The sequence below is a fragment of the Alternaria arbusti genome, assembly GCF_024043155.1.
Source record: "Alternaria arbusti strain BMP 1465 chromosome Unknown scaffold_11, whole genome shotgun sequence".
NCBI classification, from domain to species: Eukaryota; Fungi; Ascomycota; class Dothideomycetes; order Pleosporales; family Pleosporaceae; genus Alternaria; species Alternaria arbusti.
The window spans coordinates 474,798-498,846 of NW_026249951.1; the positions used below are offsets into that span (position 1 = coordinate 474,798).

The window sequence follows — 24,049 nt, forward strand, 5'->3', positions numbered from 1 at the left end:
CCGCCGCTCCGTGCGTCGGCCAAAGCATCTCTCTACGCGTTACTCTCAGTCTCTTTCACCAGCGCAACGAACAGAACCCAGACGGACCACGCATTCTCTTCCATTGCTGGTTCGCTCTGTCCCTTCAAATATGAGGGATTATGCGCCAGAACAATCGTTGTGCCATCTACCCAGTCTGCTCCTTGGCCGTAAAACGTCGAGGAGTGGAGCTTGGGAAGGGGCATTGAGCACCTGCTTTCAGACCTACCTGTATCGAGCGAGACTCTTCTCCTGGTAGACTAAATGTGGGGGTACATCAAACTGGCTATAATTGTCGCAGACTCGTTGCGTTTGGGTATCTAGTTATTTACAATTTACGTCCGTCTCTTCACCCCAAGTTCATAATTCCAGCTGCTCCTCATCCCGTAGCTGCCGCTCCTTCTCTCTTACCTCGGTCGCCTTGAGAATAAGACGACGGTAGTCTAGAACAGCCTGTTCCAACTCCTTCCTCTTCAGCGCCTCGTGATCGGAATGCGCGACGAAGATGGAGCCAGGGCCGTAGAGATACCTCTTGTGGTCACCAGAGAGGTGCGGCACATCCGTCCCGTAGTTGACCGTTAGTGTCTCGAAGCCCTCGATATCACAGTTTATGTTCACCACGCCGTATGCCTCGCCGCCCCATTGTATATCCAGATCGCCACCTTCCTTCTGCGCAAAGGCTTTGACGTCTTTGAGCGCGTCGAGGATTTGTCCGCGTATGACATCGGGGGTGCCGGCTGCGATGCGCGTAGCGATGTTCGCGGTTGCGGTTTCGGCGACGACGTTGGCTGCGACACCGCCTTGTATGCGCCCGAAGTTCATGGTCGTGTTGCCGTACTTCGTGCTCCATGGGAGGTGTTCTCGTAGCTTCAAGAGCTCGCCCAGTGCTTGTACCATGATGTCGTTTGCGCTTACGCCTAGCCACGGGTATCCTGAGTGTGCCGCCTTGCCTGTCGCTTTGACCTCGAAGCCTAGCATGCCCTTGTGTCCACAGACTAGCTTCGCCTCGGTGGGTTCGCCAAAGATGACGATTTCGTGGGAGGATGGGCGTTTGTCCCAGTTGCTGAATGCGCGCATGCCGTCGCCGCCTGTTTCTTCGCCGACGACGAAGAGCAGGGATATGTCATCCTGTAGATGCTCTTTTATGCCTTGCGCGGCGATTATCATAGGTGCGACGCTGCCTTTCGCATCCACGCTGCCTCTGCCGCCGATCATATCGGTTGTCTCATTGTAATAGTACGGCCAGTATGGAGGTACAACATCGATGTGCGAGGATAGGAGGATGGTGGTTTCGCGCTTGCTGCCGTAGGCTAGCAGGTTGTAGCGGTCTTTGGATGCTTCCTGCTTCTCAACGGTCCAATTGTGCGCGCGGAGGTATTTGGCAAGCCAATCGCCAACGCTCTCTTCGTTCCCGGATATCGATTCAATTTCGACTAGTTTGCGGTGGAGGTATAGAAGATCTTTCGAGGCGGATGGATCAAGGACGGACGGTTCGAGCGGGGCTTGAAGTGGTGGGACCGCAGCGAGCGCGCTGATGGCAAGGGACAGGGTCGGGAGAATTCGACGTAGCATGTTTGCTGTTGCGGGGAGCAGTCGATGAGTCGGCCTCGCCCTGTGGTGTTGATGTAAGGTTGAGGGGAGTCGGATACCTCGGTACTTGGAGCTGAAGCGTTGAGCTTCGCTACCCGTTCATGACGATCACCAACCCCTTGGGCTTCTGCTTTTCGATCGGCACAACTAGTCGTTGCGACAACGTTACTAATCGTCGAGACCATGTTTCTACGATCGATACATGATTAGACGCGAACATTTGAGGCCGGCCCAGATTCTCAGTATCTCTACCTATGTACCCGTACAACCTGCCCTTCTTTTTTAGTCTGCGTAGCTTCCGGTGGATAGCGTGGATTACGACATCGTACACAATACTTACTGTAAACAGTACTTCTGAATGTTCATCACGCTAGGCAAGCCACTACCGGGTTTGGAATAAATGTGCTGTCCCCATAACATACCTATGTATGAAAGATTCAATAGCTCAATCTTACACAATACACAACAGCAAGAACAGCACCGAAGACGTAAACCCATTCCCAGTCTGGCGAACGACAGCGTTGCAGGCAAACTCAGTCGGTATGAATCTTGCATCTGTATCTCACCCGATAGACATTAGTAGAGCTGGACTCATTGTCAATGTGCCTTCTAGCATGATCTTCACTTCAAGCTGTTTGCCATCTCGACTGTCAATGTGGTTCAAATCGCACCGTGTCACTCCTCGGTTCTACCTAGGTAGTCTGCCATACAGTCCGTTTTCCCCCGACCGCGAGACATAGGACTGCCAAATCTGGAGAAGTTTTCTGCGGGAGCAAGTCTCTGTAAACACAATGGACTCAAGAAATGTATCGCATGCCACGTCAATCTGTCTTTTATTGGAAGTAACTCGATGCATATACCACCAGCCAGATGCAGTGACCACATGCGCTTGGGAATCTCGCTGTTTGAGGGATGAACTGCATACTCATTGGTCGTGAACTTGGTCTTGGACGGAACTAACGACTAAAACAAGTACTGTGTGCTTATGAAGGATAGTGATCTATGACTCATGATAAACGCAACGGCGGATGTACGTAGTGTCCAACTAGTCACGCAATGCAAGTACAACGGCCATTCATTGACCTTGAACTAGTCGCATCGTTCCAAATCTTTGTAGACTTAAATGCGACAGTTGACACGCTCGCTATTCTGTCTTAGAACTCGCAGCAGGTCTTGCACTCTGACGAAGTACTAGCTAGCAGACAAAGAAACAGCATTATGAATCTTATCATAACGACATTACTGACACAATCGCCAGTAAATAAGGAATAATGGTTATATGTTTTAGACAGCCTCTTCTTCGGACCTTTCTGTGTTCTATGTCTGTCCCAACTTCTCAAGGAAGTCTTCTTCACCTTACACATTGCCTCATCCTGTATGACTACCCGAGAGAGAATTCTGACGTGGCTTCCAATTTTCTGTCATGTTTGTCATGTTGTAACGCAAAATCGTGCTTGCGTCACAGTGTCCCGAAAAGTCCTAAATTAGCGACCTCGGGAGAATGCAGGCTTCCTAAGTTAAATTGAACATGGATACCTGAAAGACGGCATGTGGCGCTTTTTTGCTTTTGATGAGAGTCTTACATAGCCACATCGAATGAGGCGGTTGACTAGCTGTGCCTCGTAATCTCTGTCCAAGTTTGTTTTCAGACAACAAGACGACCCATGGTCTGTTATCTCAGCTAGATATCGTACGCTTCTCAAGGCAAGATATACTGCTAGTGGCAATCTTCCTACGGAGCTCCCATGTGCGATTCATCAATGTCGATCCTGTTTATGCCACATGCAAATGGTGCAGATGTAACGAGCTTACGAGCGCGGATCTACCCTCCCCTCATTAGGGCTCCGTGCATATCGGATTGGCGGTGTGAATGAAGGGCCGTGTGACAAACTTCAACCACATGTTGGCCCCGGGGAGGTCCGAACCCGAATCGAGACGGGGTCCACATTGAGGTATAAGACTCCTCGGGCGCCTATGGACAACCCTGATCTTGTCTTATAATTCCATAGGTGTTTGTGTGGGGCATCCGGCTTAGGTAGGCCACTTCAGCAGTAGCCATAGCTTCATTGGTAAGCCACTCCAACAGTAACCCCAGTTCCATTGGTTTAAACAATCTCTTTCCCATTCTCCAGCCAGACCGCTGTTACTTCATCCATATCATATCGCTCCGTCCTACCAAGACCTTTCGGTGGCCTCGATACCCTGTGATGTCACTCAGTGAGCCCAGAGTTCCCGAGGTCGACATCGGTACGCAAAGTACCAAGACGGATCTTATTCATGTTCGCACCAGCGTTGAAGAGAGTGAGCGAGAGAGCAACAGTGGAGCGCCGAAGAATGCATGGTGTCAGCTAATGGACATTTAGAAAAGATACACACGTCTCTACTGCTCACAACGCGCTCTTACGTCTACAATGACCCCGACGTCGCATTCGCGCCTGGCATTGGCTTTACTCCCTAAAGCACCGCCTCCAAGTACTTCGATTTCGTTCCGTAACTCCCGACGGTACCGGAACGATATTGTTGGGGGAACTTCGCGACAAGATGGGGAACGCGCGAATTGCCTACGAAAGGCCCGGTGCAGTGGACATACGTGTTCGGAACATCACGATTGCTGTTTCAATCCTGACTCCGAGTCATGCTATGACATGAATATTGTTGCTCAGGATTTAGGGGGCGTGAAGATACCATCATCGCCGTGGGCTTTAGATGGAATTCGGCAAATGTGTTGTCGCATCCCAGCAGCTACAGTAAGTCTCTAGTGCGAATTCTTACCCACCTAGAGGATTCACTTACGATCGTATCCAAAGAAGAAACACACCTATTTATGGCAGTGCTGCCAATGCGGGCACCCCGCTATCCCGTATCGAACTGCTGGCTGTCCTACATGCGGCTTAGCTCGCTGTGGCAACTGTCAGGTTACCAAGGTCCAAACGCGACGATGATCGAGCGAACGTGTCGCCATCAACACTCATGTGCGCTCATAGCTGATGTCAAGTGTTACATGGCGTGATCCAAGAGAAGCCTGGAGTGCAGAATGTATGACAGGTGACGTAGCTATAGTAATCAGTCTAAAATCCAATTTCTCATGCTACCTAGGCAGGCGAGGCTGCTCTAGTGCGTCACGTGATGAACACGGCTCAGGTGCTGCCCTAAGTTCCAAATCTCCTGGGCACTGCGTTCACGAATTCCTACACTTAATATCCATCAACACGTTGGTTGCAACCTTGGAATATTCATCTATCTGCGCTTTCCTCACAATTTATCAAGCCTAACTAGGTACCTAGGTAGTTACCTAGTGATGCGCGCGATATCAACTTAGGTACCCGGGTGCATTTACCCTGTACATCTGCACCTCGGGACACTTTCAGACCTCGGGACCCTTTCGCATCTTCGTCACGACCATCAGGTGAGCGGGGAGGCGTGTTACCTAAAACGCCCGTACAATTCATGGCTGCCAGAGCCTATACCTACCCAATTAACCGGAGAAGTACTCACCTGGGTAGGTAGGCACTGATAAACCAAAGTATGTAAGATCGACATGTGGCACCTGCCGTACCGTACCTAGGTACTTGAACGATATAACACATTCGTGATATGAGGTCACCCAACCTCCCGTGTTTCCCAAAATGCTAGCTGGAGACCTCAAAGTTATGGCAACTATGCCGCATAGCAAAACGCAACATCAATGACAAGCGCGAACGAAGACTCGGCCTCTGTCAGAGTCAAAAACGCATTCTATCCTCCGCGGATATTCGCTAGGTGGGCCGCGTGCCACGACACCTACGCATTGCCACAATTGCACGAAAACAATCCTAGGTCAAAAGCGAACTTATATCCACATCCACCCTTCTTAGACTGTCTGTAAGCCCGAACATTGGCCTCGAATTAGCGGCATGGATGTCTCGAAACATCTCAACAATGCTACTGATACAACTATTCAGAGACAAGAAAAAATGCTAAACAACTACAACCATTGCTACTGGTGCCACCAACACTCCTACCATATTCATCTCAGGGCGGGTTGACCTCCGTCAGCCCAGATGAAACTCACAAAATTGAGTATGCAGGCTACCTTCCCCCTCCAAAAGCTTGTCCGCTGTACGATTAGTCTCAGCTCAGGCCAAAAGCAGCGACTCGCGGCTGCTCTTTTTACGGCCGACTTCAGCACGGCGCATCGATGTTTCACCACTACCGCCCCATTAGGCAAAAGCATGTGCATAAAAGGTCCTCAAGAGAAGAGGGTACCTTGATGGTAGGCACGAGTCGTGCCATTCGCCTTTTACTCTACGATACCACAACTCGTCTTTCTTATTACCCTCGTATGCTCTCGCCAAGACCCGTGATTGAGATTGATGTTCAGTTGTGTGTATGCCCTTGAGAGGTTTAGGATACGCCAATCAAAGTTCATTCGACCGGATACCACGCGACGTAACTGAAGTTGATGATACGAGCTGGACATCATTGCGCTAAGAATCACCACTATCTTCGCCAGGCCCGGAGCAAGGATTGATCCACCAGCCCGCTTTGGTAAAACCCCGCGTCTTCCTCAGCCAATGCACGCCTTCACAGGAGCTCAAGCCAAAGCCCACCCTCATTGCCGATATTTTCTACACCATCGCAGATAATGGCACGAAAACGGCATACCTACGTCTGGCAGTGCGTGAGTGACGCTTTCAGGAACTGACTCGATTGTGAGCTGACAAACCTACAGGATGGCTGTGGCGTATCAGGTGTACCTTATACTTTGACTACGTGCCCTACCTGCAGCCACCTTCGTTGCGGTACCTGTCAAATCACCAAGGTGCAGCTGAGATAGCGCTGGCGTCGGCCTCATAGCTATAAGCAACAAAGCAAGGGAGAATTATCTTTACTCTAGACACATGTTGATTGTTCGGTTGGTACAGGTGTTTGAAATTTCAGGTCATGGTAGAGGATCATGTGCGATAATGACTGTTATCATGATCATTATAGAACATTGGTATAGACAAAAAAGACTGTAACTAGCATGACGTCATATATCTCCGCATTGCGCACTCAGAATGATCGAATGACTTGGGTATTGCTCAGGGTCTAAACTATTGGTATAGCTATCCAAACAGCCAACCCCGAGCATTTGACTGCATATTCGTATCCAACGACCTCATACATCAAACGTTACGGAGACAGTCGTGATCTACGATCTGCTCAATGATATCGACGGTTTCCGTTGGCTGGGCTCGACCCAGTCGCGTGAGAAATCTGTGCTGCAAGCGCTTCCGGTGTTGGTTAGTCCACTCTACGCCGTAGTTGATAACTGGAAGTGCAAACAATAGTACGAAAAGACATAAGACGAATGCCTTCGGCGTTCGGTCTATGGAGAAGAAGTTTCGCTCTCCACAAAAGTATTGAAGCACGAAGGCGAACGGGGTTGAGATCAAGAGTAACTACAGCTTGTAAGCATACCAAAGACACATTGGATGACACGAAGTACCTGAACATTTTCACGTGTTGTGCGACTGGTTTCTTCAGCATGTCGTTGACTCGCGAGGGCTATTCTTGTGGTCTTCTCGGTAAGCCTACTTGTACGAAGATTAAGCTCATGAGTCTGAACACTGAGTTGGTTGCTCTTAACGTTAAGGCCGTGAGTATGAGTGCTAAGACGGTTGTTTTGGATGCTAAGCTCATTGTTTTCGACCGCCATACGCTGGATAAGCTTCCTTCGATATTAGTGAGAGAGATACATGTGCTTTGGGCAAACTTACGACATCTGTTGATTCGGCGCAATGTCTGTCGAGAATACTGAGCCTTCGCTCCAGTCCTTTCAGCTTTCTGAATGACTCCTGGAGCGTGTGTATGGCAATCCAAGCTTCTCGATTATCGATGTCGGAGAAGAAGTCCATATGACCATCAATGCCGCTGAAGTCATCCCACGCAGCTGTTGTCGTAGACAAGTGTACGCGGAGCTCCTGTAGAACTTCTTTCAGAATGACCGTGTCTTCCAGGGATTGTCGATTACTCGTAGGCTTATCGTAGCTACAAGAAGCTTTCGAGGTGGCATAAATGATGTGTTTCTTCTATCAGCTTCGTCAGAGCAAGGCCACAATTAACAAATCGTAGGATATTTACCCAATGTCTGATACCACTTTCCAGTGTTTGAACAATGTAGGTATATTCTTGCAGTATGATATCGATCCGGATGGATGTGACACGTAAAAAGTACCTTCGCGGATCCCAGATTGTCGAGAATGTATCTAAGAGCTGATTCATTCCATCTGAAGCGAACCGATCCTCATTAAGCATCTCGTCTTCATCTTCATCTTCGTCCTCATCAGACTCATCGGTTTCACCGGCATCATGGTTCCCATCCCCTTCGTCCTCTTCGATCTCCCCCACAAGATGCTTGTAGTCTAGGTCGTTTGAATCATGGTTGGAAAACGCGTAGCCAGTCCACTCGAAGTGATCGCACCCGAATATGGAGATTGTTGTATGCGCTGCTTGGATGAAAAAGCGAGCAGGCCGCACGCCGTCCTTGCCGTCGATGTTCAAGAAGGCAAGATCCGTCTCGAACTGCTTACCCCCGGCTTCCGACGCGCTTGATTGGCTTGGCTGTGACGTCATCTCTCTCAGTTTCAAGTAAGGAACGCTGAACAACAGATTGAAAGTCAAAAACCCGATAACCTGCGCAGAATCATCAGAACACCGATCTCCTAAAGCAAATGTAGTGTCAAATACCGGTATTATCACTTCTATCGTGGGCTCACGGGCAATATGTCGATACAGCACCGTTCGTAAAGCCGATACCTCATTGCAATATGCCGTTGTGGCAAACGCGGTGAGGAAATCTTTGTTGAAGCTCGGTATGTATCTGTACAAGTTGTCAACCAATCCTGAGACATATCTTTTGACTTGAAGTGGCAAGATCGAGGACGTACATCAAGCGTCGAATGGAATCTGAGTCGTTGTATTCGAGGGCCGGCTGAACGACATTAGCTAATTCTTGCAATTTTTGGGCCTGTTCTAACATACGCGCTCCGCAAGGATGTTGGTAAGCTCATGGCTAGTGAGCCACTCGGGACGAACCCTACAGTTCTCTGTAGACTTCCTACGGTACTCAACCCAAGCCCGCGCCGGTGTCTGGTCAGTTGATTTCTCAGCCATTGCTTGCCGCAAAAACTTCCGAGCTTGTTGCACTTCTTGGGACGGTACACAACTCTCAGTGTCTTGGAGGAATGCCTCTAAGACGTTTCGCTTAACCCCCAGTTCTTCTAGACACTTCAAGAATGGCCGATCTTGACGGTTACGACCGCGTTCGGCAAACTTTGGACTCCATTTCCGAAGATATGGATATTGGTCGGCATCGGACTTATTGCTGCTCCTCTCATGGTTCTGGATATGTGAATCAATTTTCTCGTCTTGTCTCATGTTGGTCTCCCGGAGACCATCAATTTGCATTCCAAGAGTTCAAGCGGCTGAAGCTGATGAGAGCTTGGACAGTGTCTCGGAAGTTCTGGACAAATATCGAACTATCGGGTTGTATTCAGAAGGTGATTTGGTATGTATGCCGGAGATCTGTTTGTGGCAAGAGTATCACTCAAAACGAGTGCCATGGTTCTCATACTCGATAAATAGTCTTCTCGAATAAGGCTACACGTTTTTTAGGGCTGATACCGACGGTCGCACACGAACACGTCCTTTACTTTCACTCGCTATGCTGAGACAGGCCTTCAGCCATATATGACCGACATGAAAGGGCGACGCAACTGGGGCTGTGTTGGGTGTTTGCCCTTCATCGGGCAGACCGAAGATCACGCTGGATCCAAGTGCATTTAGACATGTTCAACTGTCGAGCATCCTCGGTACGCTAATTCGCGCATTTAACCACGTGAGAGTTCAGATTTGCATCCTCAGTGGTGCGAGGTCAGATCATGGCGTCAGAGTGCAGGCCTCAGCCTTGCTTGGGCATCAACGCTCCCAAGGTCGATACGATATTGAAGTTGACCGATGTAAAAGAGCAACAGGACAGCGCATGCCCAGGCGGTCTACCACGCGATGCTTGTGGTTGACACCTTTCGTTACCTAGGTACTTCGCCTCACCGGAGCTTCACAGCCAGTTTCTATCAGACAATATTGTGGAAGGACCGCAGTGCCGAGTGTGCACTAAAGTTGTTGGTTCGCTGAAGATTACCTAGGTGGGCTTATATACAAAGGCTAGAGGATTGTCTGATGGTCCATGCGTGATAGGGCCAGTCGCATTTTGGACATTGGTCCAGGGAACTGAGCTTCGAAAGTCCTAAGTTCGCCAAGATCATAACCTCACCTGGGCAACGCTCGTGCATCTAGGCGTGGCGGGTCGTGAAATCTTCTCTTTTGTTGAGTGAGCTGATGTACAGGTGCGAGCACAAAGCCATCGGGCAACATGGTGTATTTATCGCGGCGCAGATATATTTTCCTAACGCCCTGTAAGCACTTTATATCTGGGTACCTTCGTAAAGAGTCTCGCCTTGCCTGAGTCGATGATTCGTATTCACAGCCTCGCGAATCATAACTACAACTCTAGATTTGAAATCAATCTGATCGATAAAATCGCTGTTCTGGATGAGAGCCTTGTATTGAAGATAGCCTGGCGAAGTAACGACTTTGATGAAGGTCGAATAGAATGGTTGCTATGCGATTAAGCATTCCCAACAATCTTATCACATTGCGTGCCTTCATCCCTTGGCATGAACACTGCATGTTCAAACCAGCCTGTGCATGCTTGCATTAATCTATGCAACTTGTGAAGCATGCTTGACACCCGTTTGCCCAGAAACCTGGGTATGAGAGAAAAGATTGATAGTTATGCCTAGGTATGATGGGTGCAGCTGTTCAAGACACAAGTGAGCATTGTAGTACCTAAACAAGTACTACAACTGACCTATTTGAAGGAAATTCTGCTTCTTCTTAAGATGCGGAAGAGAGTCGTGTCGCGACGCTGTGTGGAGGCACTGATCACTTGACCTGAACCCCTGTAACCTGACAATTGCCACATCGACCATTACCACAAGACGGGCAAGTAAAGGCACGCAGAACTATAGCAGGTAGCCCGCAAGCACACTACAGATCGCTTAGTCCACGTATCTCAATCTCCAAACCCTACTTACACATTGCCACACGTAAGTATCCTTCTTCCCTTTTTTCTGCTCTCTGAGAAAAAAAAGGGCCATCGCGTCTACGTAGACGCCAGTCGATGTTCTTAGGTTTGCGCCAACGCGCAAGTGGTAACAATAAGGCGCTTGGAGGTTGCTGACAGACCACCAACTGTGATGGTTGTGGAGTCCTTCCAAACCAGTCCCCAAAATAGTGGGGGAAGGTGGCTATGGGAAAAGCTCATAACGTTAGCATTAGAAGTGTCCAGTGGAGGCTAGACATACTCAGCTTGCGGAAGATCCTCTGTAACGCTGTAAATACCGAGGTCCTTCCCAGCAAAGCGACGAAGTGTGAAAAGAAGCGAAGACAGGTGTGAATATTGGAATGACATGGCTTTAGTACCCGGTCAAACTAATAGAAACCAGCCCATTCAGGCCGCGATTCCATGTGCTCTATGATACGTTGGCTGCTGCCACGGAGGGTTACTGTTCTAAGCGCACCTTCATACATGGTTACTTGCGTAGTTTCATGCCTACCTAGGTATATGTATGTTAATGCTGCAACTCTCACTGGTACAGTAAACATGACGTCGGGTATCTGAGTAGCTGACCAAGGTGCCTCAGAACGATGGTAGGAAGACTTCATCTCCATTGTGACTCACCTGACTCTTACGCATTCTGTCGTGAGTATCACCACCTGGGCAGAGACGCCAGACACGATATCGCGACTCCAGCCAACCTTGCGTTTCGAGACGCGCGCGCGCATAACAAAAGATGCGGCATGTGATTGAGAGTACTACGTGCGTGGTTACCTACGGGAAACTTGGTGCGCCGGAACAGTCAGCGGCTATTCAGAAGCCTTGCTAAACTTGAGATGGACCCTGCAAATGTTTTGCGAAGACTTTGTGGCGACAAGGATCGGGCAGCAAAACGAGCTAATCGATGAACGCAATATCGTGGAGCCGATACCGGCAACACTGAAGCAATCCTGATAGGCTCCCGGGGCGTGTAAGAGCCGCAATGAAGAACTCACCGGCACAGGAAACAACTGCATGACTTCGGCGACCGTCTCATGGTACAAACGAATATAGTTGAACAAGTGCCCTTGTTCTATTTGCCGCCTGTCACACCGAATACCACTATCTCCAGTTTCGCGATCAAAAGGCCGTGTTGGGTGCGGTGCGGCTCCGGAGCTGGAGCTGGTCGCGCTCGCGTTGAGTTGACCTTCCCCACCAACCTAGAAGCATCAAGCCCTGGAACATTCACTTCCCGAAGTCGTCCGTCAAGATTCCTGCATATCTAGACAATCCGCACGACCTCTCTATCCCGACCTTCCCTCTGAGAGATTTCTAATCGATGGTCACGCTACACTAGTCATCTATTGAGTGGCTAAGTTGACCTGGTCATCAATGATTCAGGGCCCACTGCCGTGGACGGTCATACAACATAAGCTATCTAAGTGCGAACCCTCATCGCATCTATCACGTACAGACAAATCAACCCTCATCCCAGAAGGCGAGGCGCGCTCGAGGATTTCGTATAGCCGCAATGCGTCTGTCGTTACCTTTGCCTCTGGTAGCTTGCCTGGGTATTGGGGTAAAATCGAGGTCTGGGCAGGTAATCGGTCTACGAAGTACCACAACTACAGACAGCGCTCCAGTTTCAAAAGATGGCCTTGGAAATCTCAAGCGACATATCTACAATGGTGATGTAAATGAACGGCTACATGACACCCAGACGCAAGGCCGTATGAGGACATCAACGCAGGACAGCCTCGCTGACCATGTTTCCCGGGTTCCAGATGACCACGGCATCTTTTCGTTACAGCTGCGGTCGGAGCAATAAGAAAGTACTGAGTACGGGACGCCTTACTTCAGAGATGTGACATCCCATATGGAAATTGGCTGCCTGAACAACGCAGTATGCCCAGGTGGTTATACGGCAAGGACGGCGCTTGGCGCACGTCACGTGTACTGTGCCTCATGTACAACAGCTCACATATACCTTGTGACTACCCAGCCTCGCAGTAAAGAAGCTTTCCGTGACAGAGGGCCTGATGTGGAGGTGGCACAGTGAAGCTCAGCGGTGTGGGGCGCTCAAGACATATAATGTACTAGATCATAGCTTGCCCTCCAAGATTTCAAAAGCTCGTATAAGTCTACACCTCCTACTCGTCTGTTGTACCATTGTGGAGCTGAGCCAATCCAAAACGCTTCAAGATGTTGCTCCCAACTTCGTTTTTACTCACCACCCTCCTGGCTTCCGCGTCGGCTCAATACGCCCTCAACAGTTCCGTCGGTTCGTGTGCCGACGTACACTGCCCTGAGACTCCTCTTGATGGAAGCAATGCCATTAAAGCAGAATGCAATGTCACCAACAGAACCTATGAGAGGATTGGGTTCAGATCCTTCTCCACCGCCATCCTCGATGACAACAACAATTTGACGTGGACACTCGCCGCCCATCTCGATACAGACGTTCCGATAAAGGACCAAACCACGGAGAAAGACTTCTATCTCGGCACCCCTCCGTCTCTTGAACTCGATCGCGACGACCTGCCGTACCGGGGTTGCGCTGTGTTCATATATAATACCACCTTTGGACGGAACAACTCATGGGATTGCGCAGAGGCAATTGGAGCGAGCTGCATTTCGTCGCTGGTAACGCAGGCCAACACACTGCTGGCACTCTCTCCTTCCAATGCAACAGAGACAACGGAAGAGAGCTGCATGCGCGTGCAGAGAGGAATGGAGACTTTCCCAACGGAATGTACAGAGAAGACAAACATGACTTCCTGGAATGCAATTTCAGCCATACGTTCGTGTCCTCATTCCATTCAAAGAGATAGCCCTGTGCTAACTTCTTCTAGCACTTACTGGCAAAGGGGCACCTACGCCGCCAAACTCTTCCGTCAATGCGAGCTCGAACTGTCATCCGACCCTCCCCAAGTCCAATGATCTCAGTTTGGCCTTTAGCCATAATGAAACCGGCGTGGGGTCCTCTACTGATATCATCATCACCACATTCTGGTCGCCAGACAAAGGCGTCGACAATGCGCTGAGTGTTCCCGACACACAGCTCATGTGCCTGTGGATAAATGGGCTAACAGACGCCTCGTTGGCTACTCATACCGAGAGTCCGGCCAGCCGTTTCTCCATCAGCATGGTGGGTCTTATAGTCTGCGTGGGCTTGGGTGTTTTCGGACTCATCTAGCATGCTCGCGTGGCTGGGTTCAGTACTTCGCGGGCGCTGCTGTGACAAACGATTTGATATGTCACGTAAATGGAGAGCTTGACGATTATGATCTGAGAACATGAGAAAGCATGTAACTGCACATTAGACAACGTGGACTGGCGAATGAGTTTAATGACCCAGTATATTGAATGTTATGTTTGTCCTCTGACTATTTCCATTCACCGATAGCGATCATCGTCTATTCCCGTCGTTGGATGCTTCGTAGACCTAGTTGATCTTCTTGAGCTCGACCTCGCTATCGCAGAGTTAGCATTTTCGTTGAGTCCCTATGTGACGCGAACTTACAAGATGAGGTCAGAGTGAGGGGGGATCAAGCCAGGGAACTCCCTATCATGAAGTCAGTACTAGGTCTTAATCAGAAAACATCATGGAGGCTTACTGGTCGCCGTAAGCGAAGTCGCTGCTGATGTCCAGCTTCGCCTTCTCGCCGAGCTTCATCTGAACAACACCCTCATCCCAGCCCTTGATGACGCGACCAACACCGATAGGGGTCTGGAAGGGACCACGGCCAGTGGTGCTGTCGAACTGCTTGCCCTTGTCGCCGGACTGGGTCTTGAGCCAGCCAGTGTACTCCATGGTGACCTTGTCACCCTTCTGTGGGGATGGGCCGTTGCCCTCTTGGATGATGGTCTTCTGGACACCCATGATGCGTGCGGTCGTGGTGAAAGCTCGAGTTGTTGCGCGGTGGAAAGAGGAAGGGTTAAGGAGGCTTCTCATGAAGTTGGAGGGTGAGAGGGAGATGAGTGGAGGATGGAAGGTTGCTGTGGGCGGAAAGAAGGAACCTGGAATGCCTTGGAGGGGTAGCTTTAGTGGGGTGGTGGGGTGCAGATCGTCAGCACACAGCCTCATGCACGCTGCAAGGGCAAGGTAATCAGGGCAAGTACGACGAGCATGACCAATGAATCGAGCACGTCAGTACTTGAGGGTGGGTTGACGGCTTGTCTGGGGAAATTGCGTGATCGCATCTACGTCAGGGCATTGGAACTGGAGTTCGCGCTTGCCGCGGTAGGAGAGTACAAGCTATAGCTCTAGATGCATGTGTGTGGCTGGGAAGAAGATGCTTCGGCGATGGCGTTGAAGTTCTGCTTGTCGCATAGTAGCAAGCGCACTAAGGTTGCTTGCATCCTTCCACAGACTATCTAATAGTCAATTGATCTCCATGTCCAATAGACCAGTACCTCCAGTGGAACCAGGTATGTTACAGTAAACGTGAACCTTTGTCAAACGCCGTGCCCATGAAGAGAGGAGATGTTGTACATTTGCGCGTCCCAAATCTCGCCCGCATTGCTCAACCAAACCATGACTTGTTCCTTCTCGCTTCTCTCCTTGCTTCTTGCTGTATAGGTATTAGCATCTCTTCCGTGGCGGTTTCGCGGCGCGTTGTACGGCAGGGAGGGATAGTCGCGGTCGTATTAGATCGAGGGTGGACAACACGTACCCATTGCTCTTTGCACTCTCGGTATGCCCTGATTGAACGCGTATTAGCGGAAGACCTCCTCATGCAATGCTGAGTCTTGAAACTCTGATGTGCTGCACTTACTGGAAAAAATCCGAGCACATGGCTCTCTCACCACCATTCCTCTTCAAACACTTTATACTCTTGTCCGCCGCCTCTTGACATGGATCAAAGTATTCGCTATACGCTTTGCTATACCGATCTATCAGCGCCTGTTGTGTGCAGCATACATTTGCGACGCGATCGTTGCGGTGGCGTACTTGTCGAATTTGCTGGCTTTGGAACCCTTCCATTCGTCGGCTTTCGAGGGGGTCGGTTTGTCGGACATAATGAAGAGCGAGGAAAGGGACGTGTAAAGAGTGTGTACAGGGCACGTACTGGCGTGTAATTGTCAGGCAGCCTGAAGATGGCCGGGAGCAGTTGCGACGAGAGTGGATGATGCGCCGCGGAGGTGCGTTATCGATAAGGACATACATGAGGTCAAGAGGCACTCACGCACTTTCCCGATATCACTAATTGCCTTTCGTATCCCAAGGTCCGCAATACCGGCACTAGATCTTAGTATCTGATAACGACAGCCCTCCAATTACAGATACTGCGACTGCTGGGCTCCATAACAGCTGCCAATTATGAATGATTTGAGCTAATTCCTTTGCACTCAAGAAGACCTAACTTGGCGGCTTGCTTCCTCACTACCTGCTATTGATGCCCACGCGTAGAACCGCAGAGGCTAGCCAACGTATACATGCCTAGGTACGTGACGACCCGTCTAGTTCCATCAACGCTTCATCCAGTGTGGGGGCGGGAGGACTGCGGGCGCTAGGACGACCAGCCCACATAAACAGCATGTCGCGTGTATCAAGACGGCTGTCGTGCCATCCACAACTTACGATTCTACTTACGAGATAGTGCTAGCACCCTAGTCATGAGTTGTATGCTCCATGCATGTGATTGACAAGCGATCATGTACCTTGGTAACGTATTTGGCCAGGACTACAATTGCAGAAAACCACCACGCTTCGTCAGGCTAGGCGGTCTTGTGCACAGTACAGGTTATATGACTTGATCGGGGCGGTGCGCAGCTTGAGGACGATATTGAAGGATATCCCGTCTGACGCACTTGAACAGTGCGGCCAGGATGCTTGTCATGCTTCGCATTAGAGGAGCCGACAAGGTCCCGCCTACAATCACAGGCACTCCTTCTCGAGAACGCTATGCATGGACCTGATAAGTGTCGAGCACGAATACCCCAACCGCAGTGATGATCAGCACTCTGAGTGAAGCGGAGCGGAGACGGGTATGAGCTGTGAGCGCAACAATGAAGGTCAATTCGACCGCGTCTGCATGTGGTGGTGCCGCGCCGAAAGCTAGGAAGCTTGTGGGGAAAGAGGCCCTCTTTCGTGCGCCGGGAATACCAGGTATTGGCGTCTTTGAACTGTGGTCGTTTGGGACCGCGGCTCAATGGAAAAAGGATCAAAAGAAACCTGAAGCAAAAACGTTGAATGATGGCATGGGCGAAAATGGAATGTGACAGGAACGTGACGAGTCGCGTGGCCCACGTCATTGGCGTGTCAAGCTTGCAATAGAAGCACTGGACCCAATGAGAAATGACCAGGTATGAGAGCAGAGATAGCCATGGAAATGGTTGGCGATGGTTGGCGCTGGAGGGTGGTGATTTTCCACGGCAGGCGCTAAGGATGGAGTGAAGGTCGATAGTGAACGGCTGCTGCGGCAAATGGCCGGAGGGCAAGGGCAACAGCGACCGAGCGCCAACATGCCTAGGCTAGTAGACCCGCTGCTGCATGCATAACCACTGCCAACGATAGTCTTTCTTCTCTACAAGGGCAAGTCCCATGTGAGCAGATGCTCCGTCTCTCAACCCCCAGCTGCACCTCGCCGTGAGAAAACAGAGTCACCGCCCGCCATGGACAATCGAGCGTCGCCAACCCCGCCCACCGCTCGCCCCAGGAATTCCGCCTCGTCCATCGCATCCTCCTCCAACACGACGTCACATGCCGCGCCTGCCTCGCAACAGTCTGCCGGCATGCCTTCAAATTCACGGGCCGGGCGCGGGAGCACGCCGACGGCCAGCCGGTCTGCCTCCAAACTCATCGACCAGGACAAGCCGACGCGGGCAGCAAGCAAAGACAGCCTCAAGCAGAAGATGCTGACCAAGAAGGACGAGCCTCCACAGCTGGGTCGTGCAGATGAAGTATGAGACTATTTATTACAGGATACATGCATCGACTAACCGTCCGCAGCAGCTCAAGGCGCTCAAGTCGGAGTTTGACAGCCTTCGCACGCATCTCACATGCAAGATCTGTGACCGCTTACTCTACCAACCGTACACCATATCCTGCGGGCACACCTACTGCTATACAGTAAGACGCGCACCCTCCCACCGCATATGCCACCCTCTAACATGCCTAGTGTCTCTGCACGTGGTTCGTCGCCAACAAGGCCCGCAAGACATGCCCCGACTGCCGCATCGTCGTAAAGGACCTGCCCGCCCCCGCCTATGTGGTAAGTCAGCCTGCATGCCCTTCAGCGACGACATCTAACATAGTTGGGCAGATACGAGACATGACGAGCGTCTTCATCGCGCGAGCCGAACTACTACCTACGGGCGAGAGCATAGAAGACCACAAAAAGTGGCAGAAAGACGAGGCAGATGCTGTACAGCTGGACAAGGATAACGCGGACCCCCGCGCTGGCGGTCTCTTCAAGGGCTGCTTCAGGCTTCCGCCTCACCAAAATCGCCTGTCACTGCAAATCGTGCGCGATCAAGAAGATGGAGTTGACCGATGTCCGCTGTGTACCTGGGAGCTGGAAGACGGCGGATGCACCCATTGCGGACTGATATTCGACGAGACAGGCGAAGTCTCATGGGGCAACAGCTTCACCGGCTTCAGTGACATGGACGAGATGTCAGAGCACGACCAAGACGACCTCGACGCCGAAATGGACATGGAGGACCCCGACTACGACGGCTACGGAGACGGCATGGAAGACTGGGGCGCATACCCCCCAGATCAAGGCTCGTTCATGATGCGACGCTTCTTGGACGCTGGCATGGCACCCAATGCAGCGGCATTCGCAAGACGACGACCGATCACGCACAGCGAAGCCGGCAGCCGACGTTCCTACTCACAGAGCATAGTCTCAGACATGTACGGCGACGAGATGGATACGGTCGAAGAGGAAGACGAAGATGGCCTGGACGAGGACTCTTCGATGAACGACTTTATCGATGACGAGGCCGTACCTGCATCGAGTTCACCCAGCGCCGCATCGTCTACTCCTGGCCCCGCTGCCCAGCCTTCGGCCAACAGAGCGCGTGCCCGAGCACGTCGCATCGTCGAATCTGAGTCATCATCAAACCGCTCAAGCACCGTCGAGGAGGAAGACGAAGATGAGGAAGACGAGGGGCCCGTTCGTAGAGGCATGAGGAATCCTGCTCAAACCCGTGTCTTACATCGGGCAAACGGGTCGAGATCCTCCCGTGAGACAGCGTCAACAACCTCCACCGACGTCTCCACTGAGGAACTCGACGAAGATACACAAGCACTGTTGCGAGAGGAGGGGTGGGAGCTACAACGCGACTACGACGACGAGATGGGAGAAGAGGATGAAGATGACAGCGATGGAGGAAGGACGACCGTTGGGTGGGAACCGCTTGCGAACTCAAATGACAGAAGCCGAATGGGCGGTTCTCTAACACCTACTGCAGATCGTCCTCGGCCTAGTGCCCCGATACGCCCGCCTTCCAGAACCGCCAATGTCCGCGTCTTGAATACCTCGCGTGGTCTCCGCCGAAGATCCTCTGTCCTGTCGGGCGCGACAGCCCACTACGAAGATGGGGAAGCGGACGACGATGACTCTGACCAAGATGGCGACGTCGATCTAGCCCTGAACACCTTACGGACGCGCCGCTCACAAGCCCATCTGCGAAACCCTGCAGCTCGCGCTTACAACCAGGGGCCTGCTGCTGCGGATGGAACCAACGAGGCGGACACTGATGATAACTCGGATAATTCCCAAGGGCATAGGCGAGGGGCTCCTCGCGTGCCACGCCGGGAATACGATCCGCGTATCAGTTGGATGTTCGCTGCCCATCAACAAGCTCTCCAACAACACCAGATGGCAGGCGCTTTGATAGACGTCGAACCACGCACCATGACGCCGCTGTCTCGTCCTCGAACAAGGAACAGAAATCGGCCCAGTCCCGCGCAAGCTTATTCCCCTTTTCTACCTCCTGCGCGCATTCGAACGCCGCTTATGGACAACGGCACGAACTATATCATGGATCCGCGACTCCCAATATCGCCACCTCGACGAAGCGCCATGTCACCTGGCTTACCAGCGATGGGCAATGCCGGTAACATGAGCCGCTTTGATCGTGCGCCTTCTGTTGGTTCCAACAGCAATAGTTCTGCCGTCTTGACCCCTGGAAGTTCTTCAGCCTCTTCGCAACACTCCATCGATACGATAGCACAGACACAGGCAGCTGCAGCCATGGACATGATAGATCGCCCTATAAGTCGCGTCGGTGCTCGCCCATCTTCGGCAAATAGCAGGAGGAACTCTGGCAACTTTGCTGCAGCGAACGCGTTTCCTCATGCTGCCATGGGCTTGCATGTCCAGGGTGCGGCTCTTCCTCCTTTTGCTGCGCGCGGTAACCCTTGGGCTGCGTTTGTGCAGGCACGTGGTGTGCGCAATCGTAACTCACGTCAAGTTCTCCGTGATCAGTCTTCGGTGGCTACCTTGCGCCCAGCGAGCTCTCGCGTCAATATTAGAGAGGCTGGCAACCCTCCGCAAGGTGTGAGGCCTCAGCCATCACGTCTCAATCTACGACCTCAGCCATCGCGTCGCCAACTCGCTCCTCAGCCATCTACACGAGCCTTGCGCACAGCTGATAATGGGAGACCTCCCCCCTCGCCTACACAGAATGTACAAGTCCCTGCGCAACCTGCTGCTCGTTCCGTCGGGCTGACTCCGGACGAACGCAATCTTCGGGCTCGGGAACTCATCGAGACCAGAAGACAAGCACTTGGCCAGCGAGACACGAGTGTGCCCGCTCGTACCAATCCTTTCACACAAGGCTTCCAGCGTCCGGCGAATCCAACTGGCTCTCCTCAGATGCAGCAGCCAGCTACAGCACAACACGTGAGGAGCAACTCAAACGAGTCCAGCAACTCCACTGGGACGGTTCAAGGTGCTCCTGCATCACCAGTGCTTGGTCGACGCCGTAGCAACCGCAACATGCTGAACTCTACGCCACCCGGTGTTCTCCCACCGCAACAAGGCGCTTATGCTGCTCCTCCCGCACAGTATGCAAACAGCTACTACCGACCGCGACCAGGTTCTTCGGGCTCACCCGGAGCATATGAACCCACTTTGACGAACAACACGCGGGGAAGTCCTATGATGGCGGGCCCTCTTATCTAACACGACGTCGTATCCTAACAAATGTTTCCTTTATATTATCGCTTTGTTGCTTTGGTGTTTTGGGCATCACACTCCTTTAGTCTTGGACTATTCTTATCCTTTGGGGCTACGAGCATGGCGAGCGTATGTTTGTTTTTACGTCTGTTTTTAGCGGCATCAAAATGGGTTCAGCGAGCTTTGTCGAAGCATTTACTGGCGTCATTCATTCGGGTATTATACCATGGCATGAGCGATTGGGTCCTGGGCAGGCATAAACATGAACGATGGGGAAGAAAGGGGATATTATCTTAGGTTATTCGCATTTGGGGTGATGAACATGAGATTTTTGATGGTGCTATACTTGTAACTACACGAAGGTGACAAGCTAACTCTGTTCTGAAGCAGCTGTTCCAGACTTGTTCTTAAGTTGCTTGCGCTGGTCCTTCCTTGCTTCCTGTCCCTCCTCTTCTGAGTCCTCTTCTGGGTCCTCTTCTAGATTGTCTTCATCTCCTTCCTCAGCCTCTTCGTCCCCTACCTCATCTCCTTCCACTTCATCTCCCTGTTGCTTCTTTCGCTTTGTGTTCTGCTCCTTCTGCTTTCGATCCCTGCCTGCCCGTCCCTCATTCCACACCTCCGTGTTCTTATCTCTACACTCCTTACAGTTCACCCAGTTGGAACGGGCGTTGTCTTCCAGGTAGTTCTCCTCACACTGTTTGCATAATCTCGGCTCCTTTGTTTTGCTTCCGTCCGTCTTAACGCTTGTCTTCTTGATGGCTGTTCTGTTGACCTTTGCCTTGGCAGCCGTTTTCTTGATGCCTGTCTTCTTTGCTTCGACTTCTTGCTCATCCTCACTCTCTTCATCATCTTTGTCATCCTCGGCTCCTTCATCGCCGTTGCCATTGCCTACCGGCGCAGCAGAAGACCTCAGTTCGAAGCCATAGAGAAAGTGGAGTCTATCTGTCTTCTCCTTGAGTTCCTTCTGTAGAGCTGCGATGCGCTCAATCAGAGTTTTGATCTCCTCACGGAAAGGAATTGGTTGGGGGAGAAGTGACATTTCGTAATTTCGCTGTTTTCCATTTACTCATCGCATGGTTTACTTATATGGTATGGCCTTGTTTGTCTGTTTGCATGGTGCGAAGTCTAGAGAACCTGCAAGTTGGTCGGAGAATGAAGTTGGAATGTTCTCGTACTTGAGTATGGGCGACATGACACACTGCCTTGCGCGGGAGGAGTGAGATTGATGCTACGGCATGTTCTCGGAAAGAGCACCATGACTTTTAGTTGCCCAATTCAGGACTTCACGTTTTGACTACGGAAATATACACTGAGCTCTGGGCCTATTCATGCGCATGCCACATGTCTTTGTACCACTAACTGCTCTTCGCCATTATGCTAGGCAAAGTTGGTCTACTCCAACGCCTATGCCCCCAATCACTCTTGCTCATCCATCAACGCATCCATCCTCTTCGACACCCCCTCTAGGTGCTCACGGGACCTCTTCTCAGTCTCCTCCACATTCGCTAAGCCCTTTTTCAGCCATTCTCTCAAGTCTTTGAACCAGTAATATGCCGAATCTTCCATCTTCTCCTCCTCCTCCCTCAACTCTTCAGTCAATTTCTCCGCAGCCTCAGCTCTAACCCACTTCCCATCCCCTTTTCTGGCGGCGACCGCCTTGGTGAAAGAAGTGAGTCTTTCATTTAGTCCTGCTTTGTTGAAGGCCTTGATATTGCGTTCCATGCGATCGAATCGTTGGGCAAGACTTTGTATGTCAGTTCTGATTGCACTGATGTCCTCTACGAGAAGTTGGCTAGCATCTTTGGCGGGTTGGGTGGCCGGTTTGATGTCTTTCTTCTGAGGGGTTGTGTGGTCCATTGAGCCTGTATTTGCTGTCGTTGTGAAGAAGAGGGTTAAGATGAACAGGATAGGAAGAAGTGAGAAAGCGGGTGGTCTTATAGTGCTACACTACATCCCTTGTGGGTTTGTCACAAACCGAATGACTGGATCGCATGATTACATGGAAAATCAGCGGTTTTCTAATTCGTGGTACGCATGCTTTGATTTCGATAGCCGTCCTCGATCGTTAAGGGTCTCCTAGTGACGAGGCGTTTGCATGTCTTGACAATGATTTGGCTTTTCTTCATCAGCGATAATATAGTCAAGGTGTTGTGGCACGCCTATGATGACGAATACTACAAAATTGGGGTAGACACGTGGAGGCGATGCATTCACAGATCTAAAAACAACAACCATCTGCCCCACGTCTCAGCTAAGCACCTCCCTTCTCGGCCCTTCCCTCGTGGCTATTAGCTACTTTTCAAGCTCGTCAATCCTCTTCATAACCTTCTCAACCGCATTCCCCACCATCCACTCCAACCTCTCGTAGATCCATTCCGGCCCCGCAACAGTCACAGCCTTCCTCGCGTATTCTTGCTGCATCTCCTGCATCGCCTCAGTCTTCAACTGATCCATAACCATACATGAAATCATGTTTGGAACCATTTCCCCCCTCACGGTGTCCTCCACGCAGGTTTCCAACAGGGATTGGAATTCCTTGATCTTATCCGTGATGGTTTTCCTGCCTTCTTCTGCGTCGTTGCGGATCTTGGCTGTGCTTTCGGCGGTGAGAGTATTGACAGTGTTGGTGAAGGCGACAGTTGCGGTGACGAGAGCCATTTTGCTCTCGAGATCAGCGTTCTTGTTGCGCAGGTCGTTGATCTCGCTGGGGAGATCTCTTGTGTCGTTCTTCATGGTGTTCAACTCGTTTTGGAGGCGCTGGAGAGTAGTTTCCATGGCTTTTTGTTTGGTTTGTTGGGAAGTGGACATGACGTGATGGTTTGATGTGAGAACGGTACCGGATGGCGAGAAATAGGTTGTCTTATACAAATCTGGAAATTGTTTGAGTTGCGCTCAATGAGTGCTGCGCGTGGGCTAGATAGCAAATATATATGCTATCCTGTGATCTCAACGCAGTATGCATATCACGTATCGCAGTCACCTACTCACCCTACCTGTGAGTTGTAAGTATTCATTTTGGCACTCCTCATCTCACATTTGTTCCCTACCACGACGCCTTTCAGCGTCTACTTGTCATTTCTACGTCACAGCGATTACGTGTTAGAGAAATGTAGGAGATTTAGGAGAAATTAGAGCTTGACTAGTAACTCGACGAGATCGCCATGCTCACACTCTTGACAGCCGA

General features: G+C 51.1%; 7 protein-coding genes across 7 annotated transcripts; 1 reads left to right on the forward strand and 6 right to left on the reverse strand.

Moving 5' to 3' along the window:
• Positions 1 to 378: 378 nt before the first annotated feature.
• On the reverse strand, positions 379 to 1,590 carry J4E86_007789 (uncharacterized protein; the record flags this gene model as incomplete). Its single annotated transcript, XM_051448304.1, has 1 exon — positions 379 to 1,590. One exon carries the CDS (start codon positions 1,588 to 1,590, stop codon positions 379 to 381), a length of 1,212 nt encoding a protein of 403 aa, XP_051300571.1.
• Positions 1,591 to 7,268: 5,678 nt separating this feature from the next.
• Positions 7,269 to 8,745, reverse strand: J4E86_007790 (uncharacterized protein; the record flags this gene model as incomplete). The annotated part of the gene is made up of 5 exons (XM_051448305.1): positions 7,269 to 7,304; positions 7,350 to 7,620; positions 7,808 to 8,179; positions 8,520 to 8,563; positions 8,614 to 8,745. The coding sequence occupies 5 exons, from the start codon at positions 8,743 to 8,745 to the stop codon at positions 7,269 to 7,271; spliced, it is 855 nt and encodes a 284-aa protein (XP_051300572.1).
• Positions 8,746 to 14,174: 5,429 nt separating this feature from the next.
• Positions 14,175 to 14,612, reverse strand: FPR1 (FK506 binding protein proline rotamase rapamycin-binding protein; the record flags this gene model as incomplete). Its single annotated transcript, XM_051448306.1, has 3 exons — positions 14,175 to 14,202; positions 14,253 to 14,294; positions 14,347 to 14,612. 3 exons carry the CDS (start codon positions 14,610 to 14,612, stop codon positions 14,175 to 14,177), a joined length of 336 nt encoding a protein of 111 aa, XP_051300573.1.
• Positions 14,613 to 15,255: 643 nt separating this feature from the next.
• COX23 (Mitochondrial copper homeostasis protein) lies at positions 15,256 to 15,751 on the reverse strand (the record flags this gene model as incomplete). The annotated part of the gene is made up of 4 exons (XM_051448307.1): positions 15,256 to 15,303; positions 15,406 to 15,433; positions 15,508 to 15,615; positions 15,684 to 15,751. The coding sequence occupies 4 exons, from the start codon at positions 15,749 to 15,751 to the stop codon at positions 15,256 to 15,258; spliced, it is 252 nt and encodes an 83-aa protein (XP_051300574.1).
• A 1,596-nt stretch (positions 15,752 to 17,347) lies between these two features.
• Positions 17,348 to 19,169, forward strand: J4E86_007793 (uncharacterized protein; the record flags this gene model as incomplete). The annotated part of the gene is made up of 5 exons (XM_051448308.1): positions 17,348 to 17,635; positions 17,685 to 17,804; positions 17,854 to 17,946; positions 17,998 to 19,088; positions 19,154 to 19,169. 5 exons carry the CDS (start codon positions 17,348 to 17,350, stop codon positions 19,167 to 19,169), a joined length of 1,608 nt encoding a protein of 535 aa, XP_051300575.1.
• Positions 19,170 to 21,235: 2,066 nt separating this feature from the next.
• On the reverse strand, positions 21,236 to 21,904 carry J4E86_007794 (uncharacterized protein; the record flags this gene model as incomplete). The annotated part of the gene is made up of 1 exon (XM_051448309.1): positions 21,236 to 21,904. The coding sequence occupies one exon, from the start codon at positions 21,902 to 21,904 to the stop codon at positions 21,236 to 21,238; it is 669 nt and encodes a 222-aa protein (XP_051300576.1).
• A 377-nt stretch (positions 21,905 to 22,281) lies between these two features.
• On the reverse strand, positions 22,282 to 23,673 carry J4E86_007795 (uncharacterized protein; the record flags this gene model as incomplete). Its single annotated transcript, XM_051448310.1, has 2 exons — positions 22,282 to 22,807; positions 23,162 to 23,673. 2 exons carry the CDS (start codon positions 23,671 to 23,673, stop codon positions 22,282 to 22,284), a joined length of 1,038 nt encoding a protein of 345 aa, XP_051300577.1.
• Between the last annotated feature and the right edge of the window lie 376 nt (positions 23,674 to 24,049).